The sequence below is a fragment of the Grampus griseus genome, assembly GCF_964374135.1.
Source record: "Grampus griseus genome assembly, chromosome: 5".
NCBI classification, from domain to species: Eukaryota; Metazoa; Chordata; class Mammalia; order Artiodactyla; family Delphinidae; genus Grampus; species Grampus griseus.
This window is the reverse complement of record NC_138998.1, coordinates 11,274,368-11,302,051: the sequence shown is the minus strand read 5'-3', so window position 1 is coordinate 11,302,051 and position 27,684 is coordinate 11,274,368. Positions and strand designations below refer to the sequence as shown.

The 27,684-nt window shown below is 37.1% G+C and overlaps 1 protein-coding gene across 1 annotated transcript in view; it reads right to left on the bottom strand.

The window, feature by feature from the left end:
• Positions 1–791: 791 nt before the first annotated feature.
• The window catches only part of COL6A5 (collagen type VI alpha 5 chain), a gene marked incomplete at both ends in the record, with an annotated part of 107,889 nt that continues 80,996 nt past the window's right edge, over positions 792–27,684 (bottom strand). The window contains 3 exons of the mRNA XM_082655016.1: positions 792–892; positions 2,239–2,928; positions 27,466–27,674. Of these exons, the coding sequence (XP_082511142.1) occupies positions 792–892; positions 2,239–2,928; positions 27,466–27,674 (1,000 nt within the window). The remainder of the gene's footprint in view (positions 893–2,238; positions 2,929–27,465; positions 27,675–27,684) is intronic.

Below are 27,684 nucleotides of genomic sequence, written 5' to 3'. Positions count from 1 at the left end.
CACCCAAATAGAGATGGAGATGTTCTCCATCTCTATTTCATATACCTCAGGAAGAAGGTTGAAGTGACAGAGAAAAATGATGAAAAATATGTTAACCAAGTCCCTTTCAGGATTCATTGTAGATACACAGATAATGTAACAGGAATCAATTTTATGCATGTTATTGGAATAGTCCAAATGCAGTTTGTGGATGAAATTTGACTGAGGGGCAACTTTTTAATTCCAAAGGGAAATTAGACATTTGTGCCCATGGTTTAGGGCTCCAAACCAGTATTATTTTCATCACTGAATTTTTACTGAGTACTTAGTGTTGGACTTTGCGAAATCAAACTTAAACGAATTCTTCCTGCTAGTCTCCATATGGGTTCTGTTTTTGAAACAGCAAACGTTTTTGTTGCTGCTTTGTGAGTTTTTCTTTTTCATCTTTTTCTTCTGCTCTAAAGCTATTACATCTAACCTTTGATATTATATGTTTTCTGTTTTAACAGTACCCAATATTTGAATGATATTATATAGTTACTAATAAGGCATTAATAGGGGTCTCTTTTTTCATAAAAGCTAAAAAATTGGAAACATGGTTCTTTCGAATATGGATCATATTCTATGTACTATTAACACCAGATCTGTGGTGTTGTTACAAATCAGGAACATTTAAAACACCCCCCCCCACACACACCCATACACCCCACAACCAAACTTGCATCCTGAAAACTAAAATGCCATTTCTTTCAAATTGTTTTCTTAAGGACTGTTTCCAGTGGTAGTATTACCCAAATTGTGAATTTGTCAACTCACAATACAGTGTTTTCTGTGCCACCATTCTCTGGGTTGGGAGAGGTGATGTTAACACATTTGGGTCTCATATCTGCAGGGGGATATTTGTTGATGGCACCTGGAGAGAGAGTGGGTGGTTAGTCTAAATTTTACCCTTCCACATTCTATCACCCAAAGTCAGTTCATCTTTTCCTGTGGTTGGAGGTGTTTCCAAGAGCAAGTTAATTTTATAACGGACTCAGCAAAATATGAACCTTCTGACTTTGCAATACCTTGTTGGCAAAGTCAGTGAGATATAGCAGTGATTGAGTCAAAAATTTTCATGCTCTGTGTGTCACAGGCTTGCAATATAATTCAAAGATATCTCTTAATCCCTTATGACATCTGGTTCTCTCACTCTAAAAGGAAGATATTTCTAGAAGACAGCATTAACTATTGAAATTGGCTGCCCTATTTATCTTGAGGTTGGAAGAAGGCATCATTTTTTTGCAAGTGACAAGCTTGCCACTAAATATAAATCCTGAGTGCCAAGATGCTGACGGTTCCATGAGCCCTGGGCTTTATGAGTGCCAGAAAATCTGCATCTCTCTGATTCCCCATTAAACTTGCAGGAGCTACAGACAACCATTCAGGGTGGCCTCTGTCACACTCCTAATTCCCGGCACAGGCCCGGACTTGCTTGATGCTACAAGATCTTAGGTTTGCTACTATAATCATGTCTGGAATTACAGCACATGGACAGAGGCTGGGAAGCCTCTCTCAAATGCCTACTGTGAAAAAACTCCCTTAAACCCCTTGCCTGGCTGTCCCTGAGCCAGCTGTCTGAGACAGAGGCTCTAGAAGAGATTTGTCCCCATGGCTCTTAAGAATTCAAGTCAGAAGCAAAGTTGATTTACAGTGACACGATGAAACAGAAGTCCTTGGAGTGGGTGGAGGGTGGTGGCAGTGGGGTATTATTTATTACAGTGATACCACTGTAATACTTTATTAAAGCTTTAGTAATTGATGTATCATTTAATGGATAAGAGCACAGCTCTGGGGTCAGAACGCATAGGATTGAGTCTAGAATTTGCCAACTATTAACTGTCAGATTTTGAGCAGTTGATTTAATGTCTGTGAACCTCAGTTTTCTCACTTGTAAAATGGGGATAGTACTACTTTCCTTAGAGGTCTGTCCTGAGGATTAAATGATACAATTCTTTAAAAAACTTGGCACATAGTAAACACAGATTAGGGTTAAAAGACACTTTTCACTTTCTGGCAAAGACCCTGACAGTGGGACAGCAGAGCTCAAGGTCACTAGGACCTGGGATTTTCTCTGTGGTTTTCTCATTGCCTCCTACTGACACCTAGACTCCACCACTCTTGACTGAAGTGAGAATCATGTTACTAAGTCAACTGGTGTATTGTGCAAAGAGGTATCTATTGGAAAAGCAACAGAAGAGAAAAACTTTAATGACTTACGTCTGATTGAATGAACAAATGGCTTGACAAATTTGACGATATAGTTCAAATCTGGCTTGTGGGTTCGGCCAAGCTGGACTAAGTGATGATCCAGTGGGTGGCTGGCTAATTCTTCTAATTCCTTGTCATTGTGTAGAGGACCAAAGGAAAACACAAATATGGAGTAGCCCTGACACTTGGCTCTCAGAGATACATTTCTTAGGACTTCCCTGTCTAAAGGGTTGGTTTCACCAGCAGATATAACAAAGATAACTTTGTTTTTCCTCAGGTTGGGGGTTCCTACAAAGACATTGTCAATTGTCCACTGTAGGGCATGGCCAATAAAAACATCTCCATTGAGCTGTTGAAGGGAGTCTTGGAGATGATGTTTCATTTGGTGTATATTGTTATAAGTAACCAAATCAAATTCTAGGTAGATGGGGCTTTCTTCTGTGTTGGGCATATAGCCTGGAGGAGAGTAGGTCAGGACTGCCACTCTGTCTCCCAAGGTGGAGATCAGTGGATCTGGGGCCAAGTGAAAGTAATCAAGCACTGAGGTTATAAAAGCTTTCACTTCCTGAAACTCATCATTTCCTATTCTTTGGGAAGCATCTATGAGAAAAGCCACATCCATGTAATATTCTTGAAGAGAGGCATCTCTGAGTTCATAAGTAAGACCTGGTTCTTCTTTTCTGCCATGGCTTTCCTGTCCTGAAATAGAATAACTCAAGTCACTACTTTTAGTAGAAGGGAAACCTTGAAACTCCTAGCCAAGAATGGCAATACACAGCATGAGGTGTTGTCATACTTCATTCTCACACCCATGGCATACGTTACTAATCAATATCAGTACTTGTTCCCAGATGCATTCTCTAAGTACATCTCTACACAGTATGCGGAGAGCCATTACCACTTGACAGGTATTCTCACATGTGAAGAAACCTATTTGCTACCCCATCTTTGATCTTTGTCAAAGGATTGATGGATCCTCCAGCTATTTTCGTATGCAAGGTGAAAAACATACAGCGATTTTTAGTGCACGCCACATGGTTACAAAATTTGGAGTGCATACTGCATGAGATTTCATTATATGTAATGACCCTAAAAGAGAAGTAAATATGTCAAAGTCACATTTATTGATGTCATCTTTATATACATGCTTAAAATATGCACCATAGTATGATGTCATGAGAAGTAGTATAAATGCTGACTTTAGAATCCAAATTCTGTGTAAGACATGACATACTTTAAGACCTTGGTACTCAAAGTACCAGTCCTCAAACAGCTTATTGGCCCATGACAAGATAAGAAACTTGCACCATGATATAAGTCAACTACATCACTAAGCACACAAATTATTTCATCTAATTTTATTTTATTTATTTATTTTTTGTATCAAGACCTTCTCAAGGAAGGAAACAATGCCCCAGTTACACTCTGATGCTACCTTCTTATCTTGTTGGAGGCCAGCACTTCAAGTGGCTCTGCTCCAAAGGGTCATGAAGCCATGTCTACAGTCATAGGGACGATGGCTGGTTGGTAAGGTCACAACAGGAAATGGCAGCTCAGAAAGACAGGAGGACATGGTCAATGTTCATTTTTTTCTATGAAAGAAGTATGTTTGTGGACCTAATCAAGCAAGAAGTAGATTCCTAACTGGCAAAAACTTATTACTGTCCAATTGTGCTTGGCCCATTATTCATGCTTTGCATCTATTACTTTATTTAATCCTCACAGCAACCACACTCACAAATGAATTGATTAACCTGTATAAATGCCACAAAAGTTTAATATTGAAATAGAATGCAGAAAAACAACACCACGGATAACGTTATTAACAAGGCAAATACTATCAGATGACTTCTGAATGCTCAATGATCTCTGCATTCCTGGGGTCAACTCCACATTATGTTTTTTTACCTATTGTAGGATTTTCTTCTGACAAAAAAATTTTTTTATATATTTAAAGTGTACAACGTTCTTCAAAAAGTATACAAATAAGAAATGCTAGAGAGGGTGTGGAGAAAAAGGAACCCTCTTACATTGTCAGTGGGAATGTAAATGGGTGCAGCCATTATGGAGAACAGTATGGAAGTTCTTTAAAAAACTAAACATAGAAATACCATATAATCCAGTGATCCTACTCCTGGGCATATATCTGGAGAAAACTATAATTTAAAAGGATACATGCACCCCAATGTTCATAGCGGCACTATTTACAGTAACCAAGACATGGAAGCAACCTAAGTGTCCATTGACGGATGGATAAAGAAGATATGTTATATATACACAATAGAACAGTAATCAGCCATGAAAAAAGAATAAAATAATGCCACTTGCAGCAACATGGATGGATCTAGAGATGATCATACTTAGTGAAGTAAGTCAGACAGAGAAAGACAAACATCATATGATATTGCTTATATGTGGAATCTAAAAAAATGATACAAATGAACTTATTTACAAAAGCAGAAATAGACTCACAGACACAGAAAAGAAACTTATGGTTACCAAAGGGGAAAGGGAGGGGGAAGGGATAAATTAGGAGTTTGGGATTAACATATACACACTACTATATGTAAAATAGATAACCAACAAGGCCTACTGTATAGCACAGGGAACTATACTCAATATCTTGTAATAACCTATACTAGAAAAGGATTTTTAAAAGAATATATAGATATACATATATATGTATGTATAACTGAATTACTTTGATGTACACCTGAAGCTAACACAACATTGTGAATCAACTATATTCCAATAAAAAATTTTAAAAATTGAATAAAATAATAACAAAGTGTACAATGTTTTGATATAAGTATACCTTGTATAATGATTGCCACATCAAGCTAATATTGTTGGATTTGATTTGCTAACATTTTGTTTAGAATTTTTGCATTTATGTTCTCGAGGAATGTTGGTCTGTAGGTTCCTTTTCTTGTAATGTATTTGTCTGGTTTTGGCCTCAAAGAATGAGTTTGGAAGCATTCCTTCCTATTTAATATTCTGGAAGAGTTTATGCAGAATTGGTATTATTTCTTCCTTAAATGTTTTGTTGAAGACACCAGTGAAGTCATCTGGGCTTGGAGTTTTCTTTATGGAAAGTTTTGAACTACAAATTCAATTTCTTTAATAGGTTTAGGAATATTTAGGTTACTTCTCCTTGAGTGAGGCTTGGTAATTCATGCATTGCAACTAATTTGCCTATTTCACCTAAAATGTCTAACTTATAGGCAAAAACTGTTTATAATATTCCCTGATTATCCTTTTAATATCTGTAGAATATTTCTCCTCTCTCATTCCTGATATTGGTAATTTGTGTTTTCTCTTTTTTACTGGTGAGTTTGACTACGGGTTTATCAATTTAATTGATCTTATCAAAAAAACACTTCTGGTTTTATTGATTTTCTCTTTTCTATTTCATTGAGTTCTGCTTTAATTTTATTACTTCCTTTCTTCTCCTTACCTTAGGTTTAACTTGTTCTTCTTTTTCTAATTTCTTAAGATGAAAGTTGAGGTCATTGATTTGAAACCTTTCTTCTTTATCAGTATAGGCATTTAATGCTATGAATGACATCCTAAGTACTGCTTTAGAGGAATCTTACAAATTCTAGTATATTGTGATTTTATTTTCATTCATTTCAAAATACTTGCTAATTTCCCCTTTGGTTTTTTCTTTGACCATGGATTATTTAGAAGTGCTTTATTTAGTTTCCAAATACTTGGGGATTTTTCAAAGATCTTCTTACTATTGATTTCAACTTAATTCTGTTTTGGTCAGAGGATATATTTGGAATGATTTGAAACCTTACAAATTTTGAGAATTGTTTTATGGTCTACAGTATGGTCTATCTTGGTAAATGTTTCACATGTACTTGAAAAGAATGTGTATTTGCTATTTTGTGTGCAGTGTTCTATTAATATCAATTAGGTCAAATTAACTGATACTGTTGTTCAGGCCTATGATATTCCTGCTGATTTTCTGTCTATTCTTTTGTCAGTTATTGAGAGAGGTATTGAAACCCACTGAGGGTCTTTTTTTTTTTAAGTCTTTATTCTCCTTGAGTTTTATTTTGGATAATTTCTATGGCTATATCTTCAAGGTCACTAGTCTTTTCTTTTACCAAATCTAATTTCCCATTAATCCCATCCAGTGTATTGTTCATCCTAGGCACTGCAGCTTTCATCTCTACAAATTCTATTTAATTTTTTTTTTTTACATTTTCCATGTCTCAACTTTTTAACATATGGAGTATAGTTACAATAACTGTTTTAATTTCTTTGTTAATTCTAACATCTTTGTCAGTTCTGATTTGGTTTTCAGTGATTGTGCTTTTTTGATGATGGGTTCTTTCTGCTTTTTATGCCAGACATTATGAAATTTGCCTTGTTGGATATGGGATAGTTTTATATTCTTATAAATATCCATATGATTTGTTTTGGGAGGCAGTCAAGTTACATGAAAATGGTTTGATCTTTTTGGGACTTGCTGTTATGATTTGTTAGGTATGTCCAGAGTGTTACTTAATTTAAGGCTACTTATTCCCCACTACTGAAGCAAGATCTTCCTGAATTTTCTTCCCAGTACTCTATGAATTATGAGTTTTTCCAGTCTCTCTGGCGGTAACAGGCACTATCCCTGGCCCTGTGAGCAATGGGCATTATCCTCTAATCCTTTCAGAAGAATGTTCCCCCATGCTCGGGTCATTTCCTCAATGCTCATGCTATCAGCACTCTGATGAATGATGAAGAGGCATCCTCTTCAGAGCTCTGGGTGTCTCTCTCTGCACAGCTCTTTCCTCTCTGGTGTTCTGTCCTGTGAATTCTTACCACCTTGGTCTTCCTAGACTCTCAGCTCTGTTTCCTCATCTCAAGGAGTGCGCTGGGTTCCACCCGAATTCCCCTTCCTGAACCATGGCCTGGAAACTCTCTTTTAGCAGTAAGCAGGAGAAATCACAGGGTTCATCTCATTGGTTTCTCATCTCTCAGGGATCATTTTATTTCCTGAAGTCCAGTGTCCTGACAATTGTTGTTCCATTTCATATGTATATATATATATATATTTTCTTTCGGTTATTTCAATTGGTAGGTAAATCCAGTTCCTCTTACTTCACCTTGGGCATTTCTAATACATGAGAACTAACCATCTTGTTTGAGATATTCCTATGTTCTCTCTCTTCTTACAAAGGACTAAGAACTGGTCATTAATGTACCAGACTATTCCTTTATTAATACATTCATAGTTATTGAACAGGATGTTACATTTCATGAGCTGTTTGAAATCTATGCACCTCCAATCCTCCATCAAGAACCTAGTTTCAAATTCTTAGAATTTTTGATAAATATCAAGATTCTTAATTGCTAAATATAAAACTGGAAGTACAGACAAAAGCATAAATATATTTGTCTATGCAATGGGTGCTATATAATATACTTTAGCCCTAAAATACTGCCCAAACCTCTTCTAGAGTTCTTGGCAATAGTGTATCAGGATGTGTGAAGATTAGTTAAATGGACATTTCTTTCCTTTTGAGTTTACAATCCTGGAATTTATTAATCATTACCTGCTCTGCCACCAGGATCTCCATTTTTGCTTTTTAAAAAAGGCCAATCAACACACTTTGTTAAAACATAAGGAAAAGCATTTCATAAATGTTCTGGTAGAAGAGGAAGGGGTAGAAATGAAAAAAGAGAAATTACAACTGATATCACAGAGACACAAAACATCATAAGATTCTACAATCAATAGTTACATGTCATACATACTACTATATATAAAATAGATAACTAATAAAGACCTACTATATCACACAGGGAACTCTACTCAATACTCTGAAATGACCTATATGGAAAAAGAATCTAAAAAAAGAGTGGATATATGTATATGTATAACTGATTCACTTTGCTGTACAGAAGAAAGTAACACAACATTGTAAATCAACTATACTCCTATAAAAATTAAAGAAAAAACCCAGTTACATGTCAACAAATTAGACAACATAGAAGAAATGGATAAATTTCTAGAAACATACAATCTTCCAAGACAGAATCAGAAAAAAATACACAGTCTGAACAGAGTGGTCACTAGTAGTAAAATTGAATTAGTAATCAAAAAGCTCCCAGCAAACAAATGTCAGAACTGATTAGGTTCATGGGGGAATTCTACCAAACATACAACAAAGTGCTAATACCTATCCTTCTCAAACTATTCCAAAAAATTGAAGAGGAGGGAACACTCCCAAATTCATTCCAGGAGGCCAAAATTACCCTGATACCAAAGCCAGAAAAAGACACTACAAAAAAAAGAGAATTACAGGTCAATATCTCTGATGAATATACATGCAAAAATCCTCAACAAAATAGTAGCAAACCTAATTCAACAATATATAAAAAGGATCATACACCATGATCAAGTGGAATTTATGCCAGGAATGCAACAATGGTTCAATATTCACAAATCAATCAGTGTGATACACCACACTAACAAAAGGAAGGACAAAAATCACATGATCACCTCAATAGATGCAGAAAAAGCATTTGACAAAATTCAACATACACTCATGATAAAAACTTTATAGCACAGGGAACTATAAATATTTTGTAATAACCTACATGGGAAAAGAATCTGAAAAAATCTATATATATGTATACAACACACACACACACACACACACACACATATAAGTGAATCAGTTTGATCTACACCTGAAAATAACACATTGTAAATCAACTATACTTCAATTAAAAAAAATAAATTAAAAGCAAACAAAACAAAACAAAGCAAAAAATGTGGATATGCAGGAAACATATCTTAACATAATAAAGGTCATTTATGACAAACCCACAGCTAACATCATATGCAACGATGAAAAGCTGAAAGGTTTTACTCTAAATTCAGGAACAAGACAAGGATACCCACTCTTGCCACTTCTATTTAACATAGTATTGGAAATCCTAGTGACAGTAATCAGACAAGAAAAAGAAATAAAAGGCATCCAAATTGGAAGGGAAGAAGTAAAATTATCTCAGTTTGTAGATGACAATATACTATATATGGAAAACTCTAAAGTCTCCACCAAAAAACCATTAGAACTAATAAATGAATTCAGTAAAGTTGCATGATAAAAGATTAATACACAGAAATCTGTTGCTTTTCTATACACTAATAATGAACTATCAGAAAGAGAAAGCAAGAAACAATCGTGTTTAAAATCACATCAAAAAGAATAAAATACCTATAAATAAACTTAACCATGGAGGTGAAAGACCTATACATTGAAAACTATAAAACATTGTTGAATAAAGGAAATTAAAGATGATACAAATAAATGGAAAGATAGCCCATGTTCGTGGATTAGAAGAATTAATATTGTTAAAATGTCCACACTATCCAAAGCAATCTATGGATTTAAAGCAATCTCTACCAAAATATCTATGACATTTTTCACAAAACTAGAACAAATAATCCTAAAATTCATGTGAAACCACAAAAGAGCCTGAAGAGCCAAAGTAATATTGAGAAAAAAAGGACAAAGCTGGAGATACCACTATCCCAGACTTCAGACTATACTACAAAGCTACAATAATCAAAACAGCAAGCTACTGGCACAAAAACAGACACATAGATCAATGGAACAGAATAGAAAGCCCAGAAATAAACCCACATACTTATGGTTAATTAATCTACAACAGAGGAGGCAAGAGTATACAATGGAGAAAAGAGCCTCTTCAATAAGTGGTACTGGGAAAACTGGACAGCTACATGTAAAGCAATGAAATTAGAAAATTTCCTCATACCATATACTAAAATAAACTCAAAATGGATTAAACACTTCAATGTAAGACAGAAACCACAAAATTCCTACAAGAGAACATAGGCAAAACACTCTTTGACATAAATTGTAGCAATAATTTTTTGGATCTGGCTCCTAAGGCAAAGAAAAAAGAAAGCAAAAATAAAGAAATGGGACCTAATGAAACTTAAAAGCTTTTGCACAGCAAAGGAAACCATTGACAAAACAAAAATACAACTTACTGAATGGGAGAAGATATTTGCAAATGATATGACTGATAAGAGGTTAATATTCAACATATATAAAGGGCTTGTAGAACTTGTTATCAAAAAAACAACCCAATCGAAAAAAGAGCAGAAGACCTGAAGAGACCTTTTTACAAAGAAGACATACAGATGGCCAACAGGCACATGAAAAGATGATCAACTTTGCTAATCATCAGAGAAATACAGATCAAAACCACAGTGAGATATCACTTCACACCTCTCATAATAGCCATCATCAAAAAGTCAAAAATAACAAATGCTGGTGAGGATGTGAAGAAAAGAGAACCCTCCTACATTGTTGGTGGGAATGTAAATTGGTGCAGCCACTATAGAAAACGGTATGGAGTTTCCACACACAAAAGAACTAGAAACTGAACTACCATATTATCCAGCAATCCCACTCCTGGGTATGTATCTGAGGAAAGTGAAGACACTAATTTGAAAAGATACATTAGATTTTGTATGATACATGAGATTTTGTACACACCTCTCCATTTCACACTGCCAACCCAGGCCTGTCTGGTGAGGCCACTGGCCCAATGTTCATAGCAGCATTATTTACAATAGCCAAGATATGGAAGTAACTTAAGTGTCCACCATCTGATGAATGGATAAAGAAGATATTACACACACATACACACACACACACACAATGAAATATTACTCAGCCATAAAAAATGAATGAAATTTTGCCATTTGCAACAACATAGATGAACATGGAGGATACCATGCTTAGTGAAATAAGTCATACAAAGACAAATATTGTATGTTTTTACTTTTATGTGGAATCTAAAAAATAAAACAAATAAATGAATGTAATGAAACAAACTCACAGATACAGAGAACAAACCAGTGGTTACCAGTGAAGAGAGGAAAGGGGGGGCAAGATAGAGGGAGGGGATTAAGAGGTACAAACTACTATGTATAAAGTAAATAAGCTACAAGGATAGATTGTACAGCACAGGGAATATAGCAAATATTTTATAATAACTTTAAATGAAATATAGTCTATAAAAATATTGAACCACTCTGTTGTACAACCTAAACTAATATAATATTGTAAATAAACTATACTTCATTAAAATAAGAGGAAGGGTTGACTTACCATGTTAGTAGAATATTTTTTCATACATTTCCCACACCAGAAATAGTACACTTTTTTTTCCAGTTTTCTCTTTATAAATGAGCAAAATCTCAATCCTTTTCCAAAGTACCCAGCAGAACTATTTTCTAAAGAGGTATATTTTACCTCTAAAATCTCTAAAAATAGGTTCTCTACCTATTACAGGATTAGCATGAGAATCAAAGAAGTTAAATGCTAAACTTTAAAATTCAGTCAAACACTAAATAATCACCTATGATTATTCTTCTTTGAGTCTAAATTATCTTATTAGGAAAGATTGGGCCTTTAAAAACATTTTCCTTCAAGAAAATCTGGCAGAAGTGTGGATAAAGGTTACGCACAGCTCAGAGCAATGCTGTGTATTTTCTGGAAATGTCACCATGCCAAATTCTTATCTCCAACTCTGTGGGAGAATTTTCTCAGAATGGCAGAGGAGGAAGGGCTTGCTCACTTGTTATGACTTGAAGGGAATGAGGGATGCAGCTGGATTTCCAGGAAAGTGCCCCAGGGATTAGCCTAATTTCAGCTGAGATTTAAGCCACAGGGCCAGGTGTGCTCCAGTAACTTTTGGGAGAAGCGGAGGTGGAGAGGGAATTGAGGGAGATTGAACCATCTGGACTGGGATTGCATATGCTGTGGAGCTATGGTATTTGTGAGAAATCTCAAGATATGCATGAGTTATCTTGTGGTCTGCCTTGGAATTTGTACAGGGGCCAAAATTAGCCATGTGTTCTCTATAGACAAGCTACATGGACAAATGTGGCTACTTTATATGTACATTTCTGTCCACAAGGACTGCAGCAGATATTTTTCAAGTTAACCTTTTTTATAAGACTTCCTATGAGTCTCGCAATGCTTTCTTTTTCAACTTTTCCATTTTCTCAGTATTGAATTGAGCGTCCAGGATGTTTCAGGTCTTGTGCTCAGCTCCATGCCTATCTCCTCTCATTTAATATTCCACACAGCACTATAAGGATAAAATTATCATTGTGCCCATTTTACAGATGAGCAAGCTGAGGCTTGGAGGGGGCAAATGACTTGGTCAAGAAAAGACAGCCTGTAAGTGGTAGAGGCAGGATTTGTACCCAGCTCTGTGTAACACCTTCAGAAGAACTGCTCATCAGATTTGAGGGTGGAACAGACACATTAAGGGACACATTAGCCCCCTTGCCAAAGGCCCAGGACCTGGTTTGAAGAACAAGGTTCTCAGTCAATGCTATTCTTAGTGATTGAAGCTACTAAGAAAGTTTTCTTCCAAAAGTAGACAGTTAAATAAAATTTGCAGTATTTTCTTCTCTAGGCATTATGGAACAGTGGTTATGAGCAGAACCTTAGGAGTTTGAGGTGAGTCTATACCATTTGTTAGCTCTGTGATTCTGAGTCTCTCCCATGCCTCTGTTACATTATCTAAAAAATTATAAAATTGTTATAATGAACTATAACCTTATAAGTTTTCTGAGAGAATTAAATAAAAATTTCACAGTGCCTAGCGTATCCTAAGCACTCTAAAATTATATTTTTTAGAAGGAAAAAAACTGAGAAAAGTCTCAGATATCTGAAAATCCTACCCATGATACTATATTCTGTAAACCAGAATTTCCAAAAAATGCAAAGTCAGCTGATATTAGTGGAACACAATGGACATGCGTACAAGCTCATTCTGTTGCATTTACGCATACTTTAACTGCAGAGGAGTTGGAATGACTTACACACCTCTCCATTTCACACTGCCAACCCAGGCCTGTCTGGTGAGGCCACTGGTCAAGCTCTAGGCTGGGGCACAAGTCTCTTATGTGTCTCTGACTGTGTGTCATTGATTTTATGCCAAAGGGAAATAGAGACATATTTTTCAATCTCTTGTTAGATGCGTTCCTCTCTCCACCGCTTGCCTGAACAAGTAGGAGTCACCATTTAAAATCGACTTCATCATTTTCCCCAAAAACAGAATAAATACCTTTCTTGGCCTAGACTTTTCTAGGTGGCACTTGGTCCAAACGACTCACTCTTGCCACCTATGTCACACTCTGAAACAACAATCTACAGAAAGATATCAGCACACTGAGAAAAGTGATGCATGCCTTAGGAGTTATTTATACCCAGACCACATGGATCTTTGTTTTCTTAAAATTTTTATTGAAATGTAGATGATTTACAGTGTTGTGTTAATTTCAGGTGTACAGCAAAGTGATTCAGTTATACATATATATATTCTTTTTTAGATTCTTTTCCATTGTAGGTTATTACAAGATATTGAGTGTAGTTCCTTGTACTATACAGAAAGTCCTTGGTGTATATCTATTTTATATATAGCAGTGTGTATATTTTAATCACAAACTACTAATTTATCCCTCCCACTTTGGTAACCATAAGTTTGTTATCTATGTGTGTGAGTCTGTTTCTGTTTCATAAATATCATTTGTGTTGTATTTTAGAGTCTATATATGTGATATCACATAATATTTGTCTTTCTCAGACTTATTTCACTTAGTATGATAATCTCTAGGTCCATCCATGTTGCTGCAAATGGCATTATTTCATTATTTTTTATGGCTGAGCAATATTCCATTGTATATATACATCACATCTTCTTTATCCATTTATCTGTTGATGGACATTTAGGTTGTTTCCATGTCTTGGTTATTGTAAATAGTGGTATTTTGGTTTTAATCGTGTTAGTTTTTGCTCTGGCCTCTGGGTGAGTTTATAAGCAATTTATAAGGCCAATCTATTCTGGTCTTATGTCCTCTAAATGAGTTATAAGCAGGAATTTCTAAAAATTAAATTAAAGAGACCTTCAATATGGCAGAGGAGTAAGATGTGGAGATCACCTTTCTCCCCACAAATACATCAAAAATACATCTACATGTGGAACAACTCCTACAAAACACCTACTGAATGCTGGCAGAAGACCTCAGACCTCGCAAAAGGCAAGAAACTCCCCACGTACCTGGGTAGGGCAAAATAAAAAAGAATAAACAGAGACAAAAGAATAGGGACAGGACCTGCACCTTTGGGAGGGAGCTGTGAAGGAGGAAAAGTTGCCACACACTAGGAAGACCCTTCACTGGCAGAGATGGGGGGTGGGCAGGGAGGAAGCCTCAGAGCCATGGAGGAGAGCGCAGCAACAGGGGTGCAGGGGACAAAGCGGAGAGATTCCTGCACAGAGGATTGGTGCCGACCAGCACTCACCAGCCTGAGAGGCTTGTCTGCTCACCCGCCAGGGCGGGCGGGGGCTGGGAGCTGAGGCTCAGGCTTCGGAGGTCTGACCCCAGGGAGAGGATTGGGGTTGGCTGCGTGAACACAGCCTGAAGGGGGCTAGTGTGCCACAGCTATCCAGGAGGGAGTCCGGGAAAAAGTCTGGAGCTGCTGGATAGGCAAGAGACCATTGTTTTGGGGTGCGTGAGGAAAGGGACTTCCTGTTCTGTGTGCCCATAGATGGCAGAGCACGACCTAAGTGAGCTCCAGAGCCAGACATGAGCTGCGGCTATCATCTCGAACACCAGAGACGGGCATGGACTGCTAATGCTGCTGCTGCTGTCACCAAAAATCCTGTATGCAAGCACAGGTCACACTACCACACACCCTCAGGAGCCTGTGCAGCACACCACTGCCAGGGACCTGTGAGCCAGGGACAATTTCCACAGAAGAACACATGGTGTGCCTCAGGCTGTTGCAATATCATGCCAGCCTCTGCCGCTGCAGGCTCGCCCCACGTTCCAATTATGGCTATGGTGCCCCTCCCTCTCCCTGGCCTGAGTGAGCAAAAGAGACCTAATCAGCCACTGCTTTGACCCCCTCCTGACTAGGTGGGGAACAGAAACTTGAGGGTGGCCTACATGCTGAGGTGGAGCCAAAACCAAAGCTGAACCCCAGGAGCTGTGCAAACAAAGAAGAGAAAGGGAAATTTCTCTGTGCAGCCTCAGGAGGAGCAGATTAAATCCCCGCAATCGACTTGATAAACTCTACATCTGTGGAATAACTGAATAGACAACGAATGTTCCCAAAATTGAGACAGTGGACTTAGGGAGCAACTGTAGACTTGGGATTTGCTTTCTGTGTCTGATTTGTTTTTGGTTTCATGTTTATCTTAGTTTAGTTTTTAGTGCTTATTATCACTGGTGTGTTTATTTATTGGTTTGGTTGTTCTTTTCCTTTTTTCTTTTCTTCTCTTTTTGTGAGTGTGTGTGTGCATGTTTCTTTGTGAGTTTGTCTGTTTAGATTTGTTTTACCATCAGTTTGGAGGTTCTATCTGTTCGTTGTTTTTTTTTTTCTTTTCTCCCAAGCCGTGTGGCTGGCAGACTCTTGGTGCTCCAGCCGGGTGTCAGGCCTGGGCCTCTGAGGTGGGAGAGTCGAATCCAGGATATTGGTCCACCAGAGCCCTCCTGGCCCCATGTAATATTAATCAGTGAGAGCTCTCCCAGACATCTGTCTCAACACTAAGACCCAGCTCCACCCAACCTCCAGCAAGCTCCAGTGCTAGACACTTCATGAGAAACAACTAGCAAGATAGGAACACAAACCCACCCATTAGCAGAGAGGCTGCCTAAAGTCATACTAAGTTCACAGACACCCCAAAACACACCACCAGATTCGGCCCTGCCCACAAGAAGGACAATATCCAGCCCCACCCACCAGAGCACAGGTACCAGTCCCCTCCCACCCCAACACGGAAGCCTACACAAGCCACTGAACCAACCTCAATCACTGGGGGCAGACACCAAAAATAACATGAACTATGAACTTGCAGCCTGTGAAAAGGCAACCCCAAACACATTAACTTAAACAAAATGAGAACACATAGAAATATGCAGCAGATGAAGAAGAAGGTAAAAACCTACCAGACCAAACAAATGAAGAGGAAATAGGCAGTCTACCTGAAAAACAATTCAGAATAATGATAGTAAACATGATCCAAAATCTCGGAAATATAATGGAGAAAATACAAGAAACTTTTAACAAGGACTTAGAAGAACTAAAGAGCAAACAAACAATGATGAACAACACAATAAATGAAATTAAACATACTCTAGAAGGAATCAGTAACAGAATAACTGAGGCAAAAGAATGGATAAGTGACCTGGAAGATAGAAGAGTCGAAACAACTGCCGCAGAGCAGAATAAAGAAAAAGAATGAAAAGAATTGAGGACAGTCTCAGAGACCTCTGGGACAACATTAAATGTACCAACATTCAAATTATAGGAATCCCTAGAGAAGAAGAGAAAAAGAAAAGGTCCGAGAAAATATTTGAAGAGATTATAGTTGAAAACTTCTCTAATATGAGAAATAGTAATATTAATCAAACTATCAAAAATTAAACTCAAAGAAAAAATACTAAAAGCAGCAAGGGAAAAGCAACAAATAACACACAAAGGAATCCCCATAAGGTTAACAGCTGATCTTTCAGCAGAAATTCTGCAAGACAGAAGGGAGTGGCAGGAAATATTAAAAGTGATGAAAGGGAAGAATCTACAACAAAGATTACTCTACCCAGCAAGGATCTCATTCAGATTTGACAGAGAAATTAAAATCTTTACAGACAAGCAAAAGCCAAGAGAATTCAGGGTCACCAAACCAGCTCTACAACAAATGCTAAAGGAAGTTCTCTAGCTGGGAAACACAAAAGAAGGAAAACACCTACAAAATCAAAAACAAAACAATTAAGAAAATGGTAATAGGAACATACATATCGATAATTACCTTAAATGTAAATGGATTAAATGCCCCAAACAAAAGACATAGACTGGCTGAATGGAGACAAAAACAAGGGCCGTATATATGCTGTCTATAAGAGACCCACTTCAGACCCAGAGACACATGCAGATTGAAAGAGAGGGGATGTAAAAAGATATTCCATGAAAATGGAAATCAAAAGAAAGCTGGAGTAGCAATCCTCATATAACACAAAATAGACTTTAAAATAAAGACTATTACAAGAGACAAAGAAGGACAAAACATAAGGATCAAGGGATCAATACCAGAAGAAGATATAACAATTGTAAATATTTACGCACCCAACATAAGGCAAATGCTAAGAGCCATAAAAAGGGAAATCAACAGTAACACAAGAATAGTAGGGGACTTTAACACCCCACTTTCACCAATGGACAGATCATCCAAAATTAAAATAAATAAGGAAACACAAGCTTTAAATGACACAGTAGACCAGGTGGACTTAATTGATACTTAAAGGACATTCCATCCCAAAACAACAGAATACACTTTCCTCTCAAGTGCACATGGAACATTCTCCAGGATAGATCACATCTTGGGTCATAAATAAAGCCTCAGTAAATTTAAGAAAATTGAACTCGTATAAAATATCTTTTCTGACAACAACATTATGAGACTAGATATCAAGTACAGGTAAAAAAACTGTAAAAAATGCAAACACTTGGTGACTAAACAATATGCTACTAAATAACCAGGTGATCACTGAAGAAATCAAAGAGGAAATCAAAAAATACCTAGAGACAAATGACAATGAACACATGATGATCCAAAACCTATGGAATGCAGCAAAAGCAGTTCTAGTAGGGAAGTTTCTAGCAATACAATCCTACCTCAAGAAACAAGAAACATCTCAAATAAACAACCTAACTTTATACCTAAGGCAATTAGAGAAAGAAGAAGAAGAACAACAACAACAACAAAAAAAAAACAAAGTTGGCAGAAGAAAAGGTATCATAAAGGTCAGATCAGATATAAATGAAAAAGAAATGAAGGAAACAATAGCAAGGGTTAATAAAATTAAAAGCTGGTTCTTTGAGAAGATAAACAAAATTGATAAGCCATTAGCCAGACTCATCAAGAAATAAATGGAGAGGACTCAAATCAACAGAATTAGAAATGAAAATGGAGATGTAACAACTGACACTGCAGAAATACAAAGGATCAGAGAGACTACCACAAGCAACTCTATGCCAATAAAATGGACAACCTGGAAGAAATGGACAAATTCATAGAAAGTAAACCTACCAAGACTGAACCAGGAAGGAATAGAAAATATGAACAGACCAATCAAGAAATGAAATTGAAACTGTGATTAAGAATCTTCCAACAAACAAAAGCCCAGGACCAGATGGCTTCACAGGTGAATTTTATGAAATATTTAGAGAAGAACTAAGACCTATCCTTCTCAAACTCTTCCAAAATATAGCAGAGGGAGTAACACTCCCAAACTCATTCTACGAGGCCACCATCACCCTAATAACAAACCAGACAAAGATGTCACAAAGAAAGAAAACTACACTGACGAACATAGATGCAAACATCCTCAACAAAATACTACCAAAAAGAATCCAAAAGCACACTAAAAGGATCATACACCATGATCAAGTGAGGTTTATTCGAGGAATGCAAGGATTCTTCAATGTATGCAAATCAATCAATGTGATAAACCATATTAACAAATTGAAGGATAAGAACCGTATGATAACCTCAGTAGATACAGAAAAGGCTTTTGACAAAATTCAACACCCATTTATGATAAAAACCCTCCAGAAAGTAGGCATAGCGGGAACTTACCTCAACATAATAAAGGCCATATATGACAAACCCACAGCCAACATCATTCTCAATGGTGAAAAACTGAAACCATTTCCTCTAAGATCAGGAAGAAGACAAGGGTGCCCACCCTCACCACTATTATTCAAGACAGCTTTGGATGTTTTAGCCATGGTAATTAGAAAAGCAAAAGAAATAAATGGAATCCAAATTGGAAAAAGAAGTAAAATTGTCAGCGTTTGCAGATGACATGATACTTTACATAGAGAATCCTAAAGATGCTACCAGAAAGCTCCTAGAGCTAATCAATGAATTTGGTAAAATAGCAGGATACAAAATTAATGCACAGAAATATCTTGTATTTCTATACATTAATGATGAAAAGTCAGAAAGAGAAATTAAGGAAACCCTCCCATTTACCATTTCAACAAAAAGAATAAAATGCCTAGGAATAAACCTACCTAAGGAAACAAAAGACCTGTATGCAAAAAATTATGACACTGATGAAAAAAATTAAAGATGATACAAACAGATGGAGAGATATACCATGTTCTTGGATTGGAAGAATCAACATTGTGAAAATGACTATACTACCCAAAGCAATCTACAGATTCAGTGCAATCCCTATCAAACTACCAATGGCATTTTTCACAGAACTGGAACAAAAATTTTCACAATTTCTACAGAAACACAAAAGACCCCAAATAGCCAAAGCAGTCTTGAGAAAGAAAAATGGAGCTGGAGGAATCAGGCTCCCTGACTTCCTATACTACAAAGCTACAGTAATCAAGACTGGCACAAAGGCAGAAATATAGATCAATGGAACAGGATAGAAAGCCCAGAGATAAACCCACGCACATATGGTCACCTTATTTTTGATAAAGGAGGCAAGAATATACAATAGAGAAAAGACAGTCTCTTCCATAAGCGGTGCTGGGAAAACTGGATAGCTACATGTCAAAGAAAGAAATTAGAACACTGCATAACACTACACACAAAAATAAACTCAAAATGGATTAAAGACCTAAATATAAGGCCAGACAATATAAAACTCTTAGAGGAAAACATAGGCAGAACACTCTGTGGTATAAATCACTGCAAGATGCTTTTTGACCCATCTCCTAGAGAAATGGAAATAAAAACAAAAATAAACAAATGGGACCTAATGAAACTTAAAAGCTTTTGCAGAGCAAAGGAAACCATAAACAAGATGAAAATACAACCATCAGAAGGGGAGAAAATATTTGCAAATGAAGCAACCGACAAAGGATTAATCTCCAAAATCTATAAGCAGCTCGTGCAGCTCAATATCAGAAAAACAAACAACCCAATTCAAAAATGGGTGGAAAACCTAAATGAACATTTCTCCAAAGAAGACATACAGATGGCTAACAGGCACATGAAAAAATGCTTAATATCACTAACCACGAGAGAAATGCAAATCAAAACCACAATGAGGTATCACCTCACACCGGACAGAATGGCCATCATCAAAAAATATAGAAAGAATAAGTGCTGGAGAGGGTGTGGAGAAAAGGGAACCCTCTTGCACTGTTGGTGGGAATGTAAACTGAGACAGCCAGTATGGAGGTTCCTCAAGAAACTAAAAATAGAACTACCATATGACCCAGCAATCCCCCTACTGCGCATATACCCTGAGAAAACCATAATTCAAAAAGACATGTACCAAAATGTTCATTGCATCACTAGTTACAACAAGCAGGACATGGAAGCAACCTAAGTGTCCATCAACAGATGAATGGATAAAGAAGATATGACACATATATACAATAGAATATTACTCAGCCATAAAAAGAAACGAAATTGAGTTATTTGTAGCGAGGTGGATGGACCTAGAGTCTTTCATACAGAGTGAAGTAAGTCAGAAAGAGAAAAATAAATACCATATGCTAACACATATGTATGGAATCTAAAAAAAAAAAAAAAAAAGAAAGAAAAATTGGTCATGAAGAACCTAGGGGTATGACAGGAATAAAGACACAGACCTACTAGAGAATGGACTTGAAGACACGGGGAGGGGGAAGGGTAAGCTGTGACAAAGTGAGAGAGTGGCATGGACATATATACACTACCAAATGTAAAATAGATAGCTAGTGGGAAGCAGTCACATAGCACAGGGAGATCAGCTCGGTGCTTTGTGACTAGCTAGAAGGGTGGGATAGGGAGGGTGGGAGGGAGGGAGACGCAAGAGGGAAGAGATATGGGGATATATGTATATGTATAACTGATTCACTTTGTTATAAAGCAGAAACTAACACTCCATTGTAAAGCAATTATACTCCAGTAAAAACGTTAAAAGAAAAAAAAAAGATGTGGCCCATATATACAAAGGAATATCAGTCATGAAAAGAAATGAAATTGCGTTAATTTGTAATGAGGTGGATGGACCTTGAGTCTGTCATAGACAGTGAAGTATGTCAGAAGGAGAAAAACAAATACCATATGCTAACATATGTATATGGAATCTAAAAAAAATAAATGGTTCTGATGAACCAGTGGGCAGGGCGGGAATAAAGACACAGATGCAGAGAATAGACTTGAGGACACAGGGAGGGTGAAGGGTAACCTGGGATGAAGTGAGAGAGTGGCATGGACATATACACACTACCAAGTATAAAATAGATAGCTAGTGGGAAGTAGTTGCATAGCACAGGGAGATCAGCTCGGTGCTTTGTGACCACCTAGAGGGGTGGGATGGGGGGGGGTGAGATAAGGAGGGTGGGAGGGAGATGAAAGAGGGAAGGGATATGGGTTTATAAGTATCCGTATAGCTGATTCACTTTGTTATACAGCAGAAACTAACACAACATTTTAAGGCAATTATACTCCAATAAAGATGTGAAAAAAAGAATTAATAAATATTTATGGCTTTATTCATGAATGGTTTATAAAAAAGCATGAGAGAAAAATAATTAAATTAAAATTTAAAAATTGAATTGTACCACCAAAATTGTTTTTAAAATAGGGCTTCCCTGGTGGCACAGTGGTTGGGAGTCCGCCTGCCGATGCAGGGGACACAGGTTCGTGCCCCGGTCCGGGAGGATCCCACATGCCGCGGAGCGGCTGGGCCCATGAGCCGTGGCAGCTGCTCCTGCACGTCCGGAGCCTGTGCTCCACGACGGGAGAGGCCACAACAATGAGAGGCCCACGTACCGCAAACAAACAAAAAACAACTCTCCCACTGATGACATGATGATCGTCAAATTTGGCGCTGGATATATTTCGTCATTTGAAAATGCAGACAATACCCTTGCCAGACAACACAGCCTACATTGTTAAGTTAACGTTTTTGTGGAAATGGGCATGGATTTGAATCCTGGCTCTGCCACTTACAAGCTGTGTGATGTTGTTTGAGGATCTTAACCTTTGCATCAGTGTCCTCATCTGTAATATGTAATAGTCATTATAATAATAATAATAGATTTTCGTGGTAAGGATTAAGTTAAATCATGTATATAAAGTGCCCGGTGCATAGTTGCACTAAATAAGTGGTAGCTTCTGTGATTACTATTATTTCTCATGCATTGTTTGATCATCAAGTGAGACAGTGAATACAATGCTGAGATGAATACTGGTCCCCAAAGCATTCCACCTGCACTTTTTTTTTTTAACATCTTTATTGGAGTATAATTGCTTTACAATGGTCTGTTAGTTTCTGCTTTATAACACAGTGAATCAGTTATATATATACATATATTCCCATATCTCTTCCCTCTTGAGTCTCCCTCCCTCCAACCCTCCCTATCCCACCCCTCTAGGTGGTCACAAACCATCGAGCTGATCTCCCTGCACTTTTTATTAAACTGAATACTTTCTTACTTGTATTAAGCTTTCTTTTTTTTACTCAGAGTATACTCTGATTATCAGACTACAAGCTCCTTGAAGACAGGGCTTCTGTCTGAATCTTTTTTTTTCTAAATCTCTCTAACCCCCCAAAAGACTAGCATGGGGCTTAATTCAGAACAGGAGTTAATTACATATTTGCTGCATGGATATTCATGGGAAAATCCATGTAAATGCTTGGCAGAGTCCTTTCCTATAGGAAGCCCTCAACGAGGGCTGCCACTGTTTTGTCGATTGCCACCACCACCATCACCCAATTATCACTTCAACTATCTATGTTTTATTCCATTAGCAAAGGGTCCCCATGAAAAAAGTGTTGCTAACACTATAGAACATTGCTTTAATAATTCCAACAAATGATTGCGTGAGACCTACAGAAGCAGCCTCCATGAAGTCAAATCATCCACATCCCCTGAACTCACAGTTCACATTAGCTCTGCCTCATGCAAAATCTTCAAGGAAGACACCCGAAGTATAATAACTATACAATAAATTCTCAAGCAAAAGTGAATGTCACAACCTCAGTCCACAGCTTAAAATGAACAGGAGACTCAGGTTATCCCCCAAAGAGCATCCAGATGGTTGGGATTTTCTAAAGCATTCATGAAACATGTCATTACAATTCAGACATGATCCCAATTCTATCACTGACCTCTTTAGCATGTGTACAGATATGAAAGTAGGACATTCAGCTGGGGGACTGCTCCATAGGGTGACTCAGAAGCCAGTTCTGCTGCATTTAATTCCAGTACAGATTTAAATGTAGCAGAAGATATATGTCTTCAAGTTCAACACGTGACAGCAAAAATTGGAAGCAAGCTAAGTGTTCAACAACAGATAAATAGTTAAATACATTCATTCATTGAAAGTAACATTATGAGAACACAAAAAAATCAGTATGAAGCTTGCAGCAATATGTAAAATGTATAACATATGTGAAAAGCAGGATATGAAATTGAATAAAACTATGTAAACCTATATGCCTGTGGAAAAACCAAAGACTGTACTCCACACCACAAATAGCTCAGTCTGCTAAATTGTGTGATTTGTGACTCTGTATTAAAATGTTATATGGTATGATAGTACTTTTACAATTTTTTAAAAATTAGCAGAATCCTGAGGGTGTACTGGGAAACAGTGGACAGGGTGTAGAGATCTTGAGTCCTTATACTGAATTTTTTGGTTCCCTGATCTTGGGGGCTTGAAGTTTCTTCTAAAACAGGGTTTCTTTCACTATTGACAGTCTGATTGGATAATTCTTTGTTGTGAGAGGATGTCCTGTGTGCATTGTAGGATGTTTAGCAGCATCTGTGGCCTCTAGATGCCAGTAGTACCCTCCAGTTATGACAACTAAAAATGTCTCCAGACATTGCAATATGTCTCCTAGGGTAGAGTAGGGTGGAATCATCCCCAGGTGAATTTGCAAAAGCTAATCACTAAATACCTTTCCAGCTCTAATACCTTATGATTGATTCAAAATCAAAATATACACTGGCTTAAAAAAACAAAACTGATTGTAGATCACAATCAAAGTTATCAAAATAAAAATGTAAAACAAAATCCATGCAAATTCCCTTGAGCACAACTCCAGCCTAGTTTGAAGAGAGAAGTGTTGCCTCTTAGTTCTTAATAAAATTCATTGAAAAGAACATCAGCTGAAATTATCCTAAGGCCAGGGAGTGCTTAAAGCTATGAGTGTGCCCTAGGGTGAGTTTGGGTTGGCATTTAACATTCATTAAAAATTATCCTGTCCCTCTTTAATCTTGACAATAGACTAACTGTATCTTAAGTATTAGTTAACATAGCAACTTTGATGAAAGTGCTAGGCTCACCATTGGGTCAACAGTTGCAATTTAATTAGAATTAAACCACCCATTTTTTATTACATAATTCCAAAGAACTATGTGTATTCCATTGGTGAGTAATTAAGAGCAACTGAATTTTCCAAGGAATTTTTATATTGTGGATGTGTGGTCAAAATGCATAATAGTATCTCTGGATAATCCGTACATATTTGGATCTTAAAATGTCTTGTTAGATAGATCTTGGATGAATAGATGGGTGGATGAATGTTCAGTGTTCTTGGATGAGTAAAATAAAATTATAATCCAGTTTACCTGGATCCCTTTGACAATAGGAATTCTTCTGTGATACTAGTTACTCAATTGCTTTTAGCTGAGAACACAGAGCAAATCAGGAAGCACACCAAAGTGGTAGCATGCACAGTAGTTCTTAAACTTCAGCCTGGATCAGATTTTTTGCTTGTTAAAAATCAGATGGTTGAGCCCCACCTCCAGTTTCTGCTTCAGTAGGTTCAGGATCAGTGCATTTCTAACAAGTTCTCAGGTGATGCTGATGCTGCTGGTTTAGGGACACACTTTTTGAGAATCACTGGGATAGTGGATCTGAAAAATGAGGACCTACGAAAATCACCTATGGTGGTTTTAAAGCTTGTGGCTTTTTCCTGGCCACTCACACCTCTAAATATGAAGCAGTAGTACTGAGAAGGGCTTAGGAATCTATGCTTGTGAAGGGCTTCCAGGTGATCCTGATATAAATTGTCTTTGAGCTGCTGTAAGGAGTGGAGAGGGCCAGGAAAGGTGATGCAATTAAGGATGAACTTGGAAACTGGAGTAGGGAGGAAGAAGCAAGGGAGAGGCCTAGGTAGAAAGATAGTGGTTGTGTTTCTTGTGAAAGAGAGTGATACACAACTCATTGCAAGCCCACAGTACTCTGGGAACTCTAAAAATTTCTTAAATGGTTAAGATTCTTGACTTCTCCAGGACTCTCCATTTAAGGGCACAAAAATCAGCCCTTGGCCATAAGAATCACATTATAAATGAGTAATAAGCATAGCATGTGGAAGCTCTTATGGAAGTTATCAATCTCTTTATTTGTGCTATACATCTGGAACGTGTATCAAAGCTCATCTCTTAGCGACTGGATAAAATATCTGAACTACAATTTACTCTCCTTGAGGATGGCACATTATACAGAAAGTTCTCAGCGGCTTTTGACAACTAGCTAGCAATGATTTTAAAAAGAAAAAAAAAGAAAGAAAGGAATAGTATGAAGTCCCTAGACAACACTGATGATCTGAGACTCAGATTTATTGTAAAGGATAAAAATATATATATATTATCCTTAGATCTGAGACTCTGTTTCCAGGCAATCACAACTCAACATAATCCTCCACAGAACTCCCAACACTTCAATCCACTGCAAGAGAAATTGGGTGTGGTGGGTGTAACAGCAAATTGACATTTTTTTCCTATAGAGCCATGCAACAATTATTTCTGCAGCCAAATTGACCCTTAAACTGGTTATGAGTATCTTGATATCCAGACATCTGAAAAACCAAATGAAAAGTATTTCTATTGCTATTGAACAACGGTCATTAAAGATGGCTGCAAAGATGAGTTTCTCCTTTGTTCCCTTAAATATCCAATTAATTCAGTCTTTCTTGAAAAGTTTCACACTTCTAAATTATTAGAATTTAAAATGCTTACTACTAACAATACTGTCACAAATGACAATTTCGTATTCCAACTCTGCCAAAATAACTTCTCTTTTTCTTTTATTTTTCTTCCAAAACCAAACCATAATAAATTCCTATGCCTTGAGGGCTGTTGTAATTCCCATATCGTTAAAATGAATACCCCAAATTAATTGCATCCATTAAGAAGAACAAATTTTGTATTTTCTTCTTTAAGCTATGTCTATATAATGATGAAAACCTGTTTTAAATAAGAAATCACACACTTGAATGCCTTAATGCCAAGGAACTACATACATCCAGGTTTACTTCATTACTTTTTTTTTACTAAAAAAAGTCTTATTTTTCAACTAATGATTGACTCTTTAATTCTCAAGTCTAGCTTCTATAAAGGAAAGTTTAGCTGCTTTAAAGACAAAATTCAAACATGTATATTTCAGAAATGGGGGGAAATATGGGGACATCAGTGTTGAACCCAAGGAAAAGAACATTTATTTATCCAAGGAAATTACTAAGAATGAATATTATGAGATTGGCCGCCTTTTCTTTCAAACTTGCATATTCTAACATCACACATGATACTAACGACATAATGCTTTAAATGCTGACATTCTGGCCAAATGAGCATTTTGGGAGACTCTAGATACATAGATGGAATAGCTGAATAGTGTGTTTAGAATGCCCACCCTTTCAAATGAAAATACAGTCAAAATTCTATGATCTGATTTGTTTGAAACTATTAAATCCTGACAAAAAGCATTACTGCTTTGCCATTAAAATGTATAGAGTATAGAGTGGGGTAGTTTATTTTATTTCCAGTTAAAAAACCTTACACCTTCTCATGCAATCACAAATTCTGGGGCACTGGTCAGGCCAACTTTTAAAAGTTCCTCCTTTGCTATGTTATTCTCTGTAGTACCTCCTTCTACATCACACTAACCTAAATTGTGGTTTCTAGAGAAACCTTAAGTTTGGTGAGCATATCAGTGACATTTCTTAGAGCTTATCAGTGATTTCCAGAGTGGTGCCTGTGACCATTTAAATCTTCAGATCAAATAAAAGCTGCAGTTGTAGCCACCATCTTGAACTTGAAGAAAGTTGCTTTTTATACCCACCTTATTTATTTGATTCTCTATTAGTGTTAAAAGATGAGGATCCAGTTATTTCTAAATTACCGCTATAACTTTTCATTTCCTTACCAGCAGTGAGACTTGCAATTTCTTCAGAATCCTGATCTTTTTCATATTTAGTTGTTAATTTCTGTGGCATAAACATTTGGCTTGGAATGTAAGCCAGATGGTCACTTCCACTGTCTTCCAACACAAAAGATGAATCTCTGCCCACACTAAATTCCTGGCCGATGAAGCTGTTCTCTCCTGAAGAAATATCTTGTTGCTCAGGGGTAAATCTAGAAGATA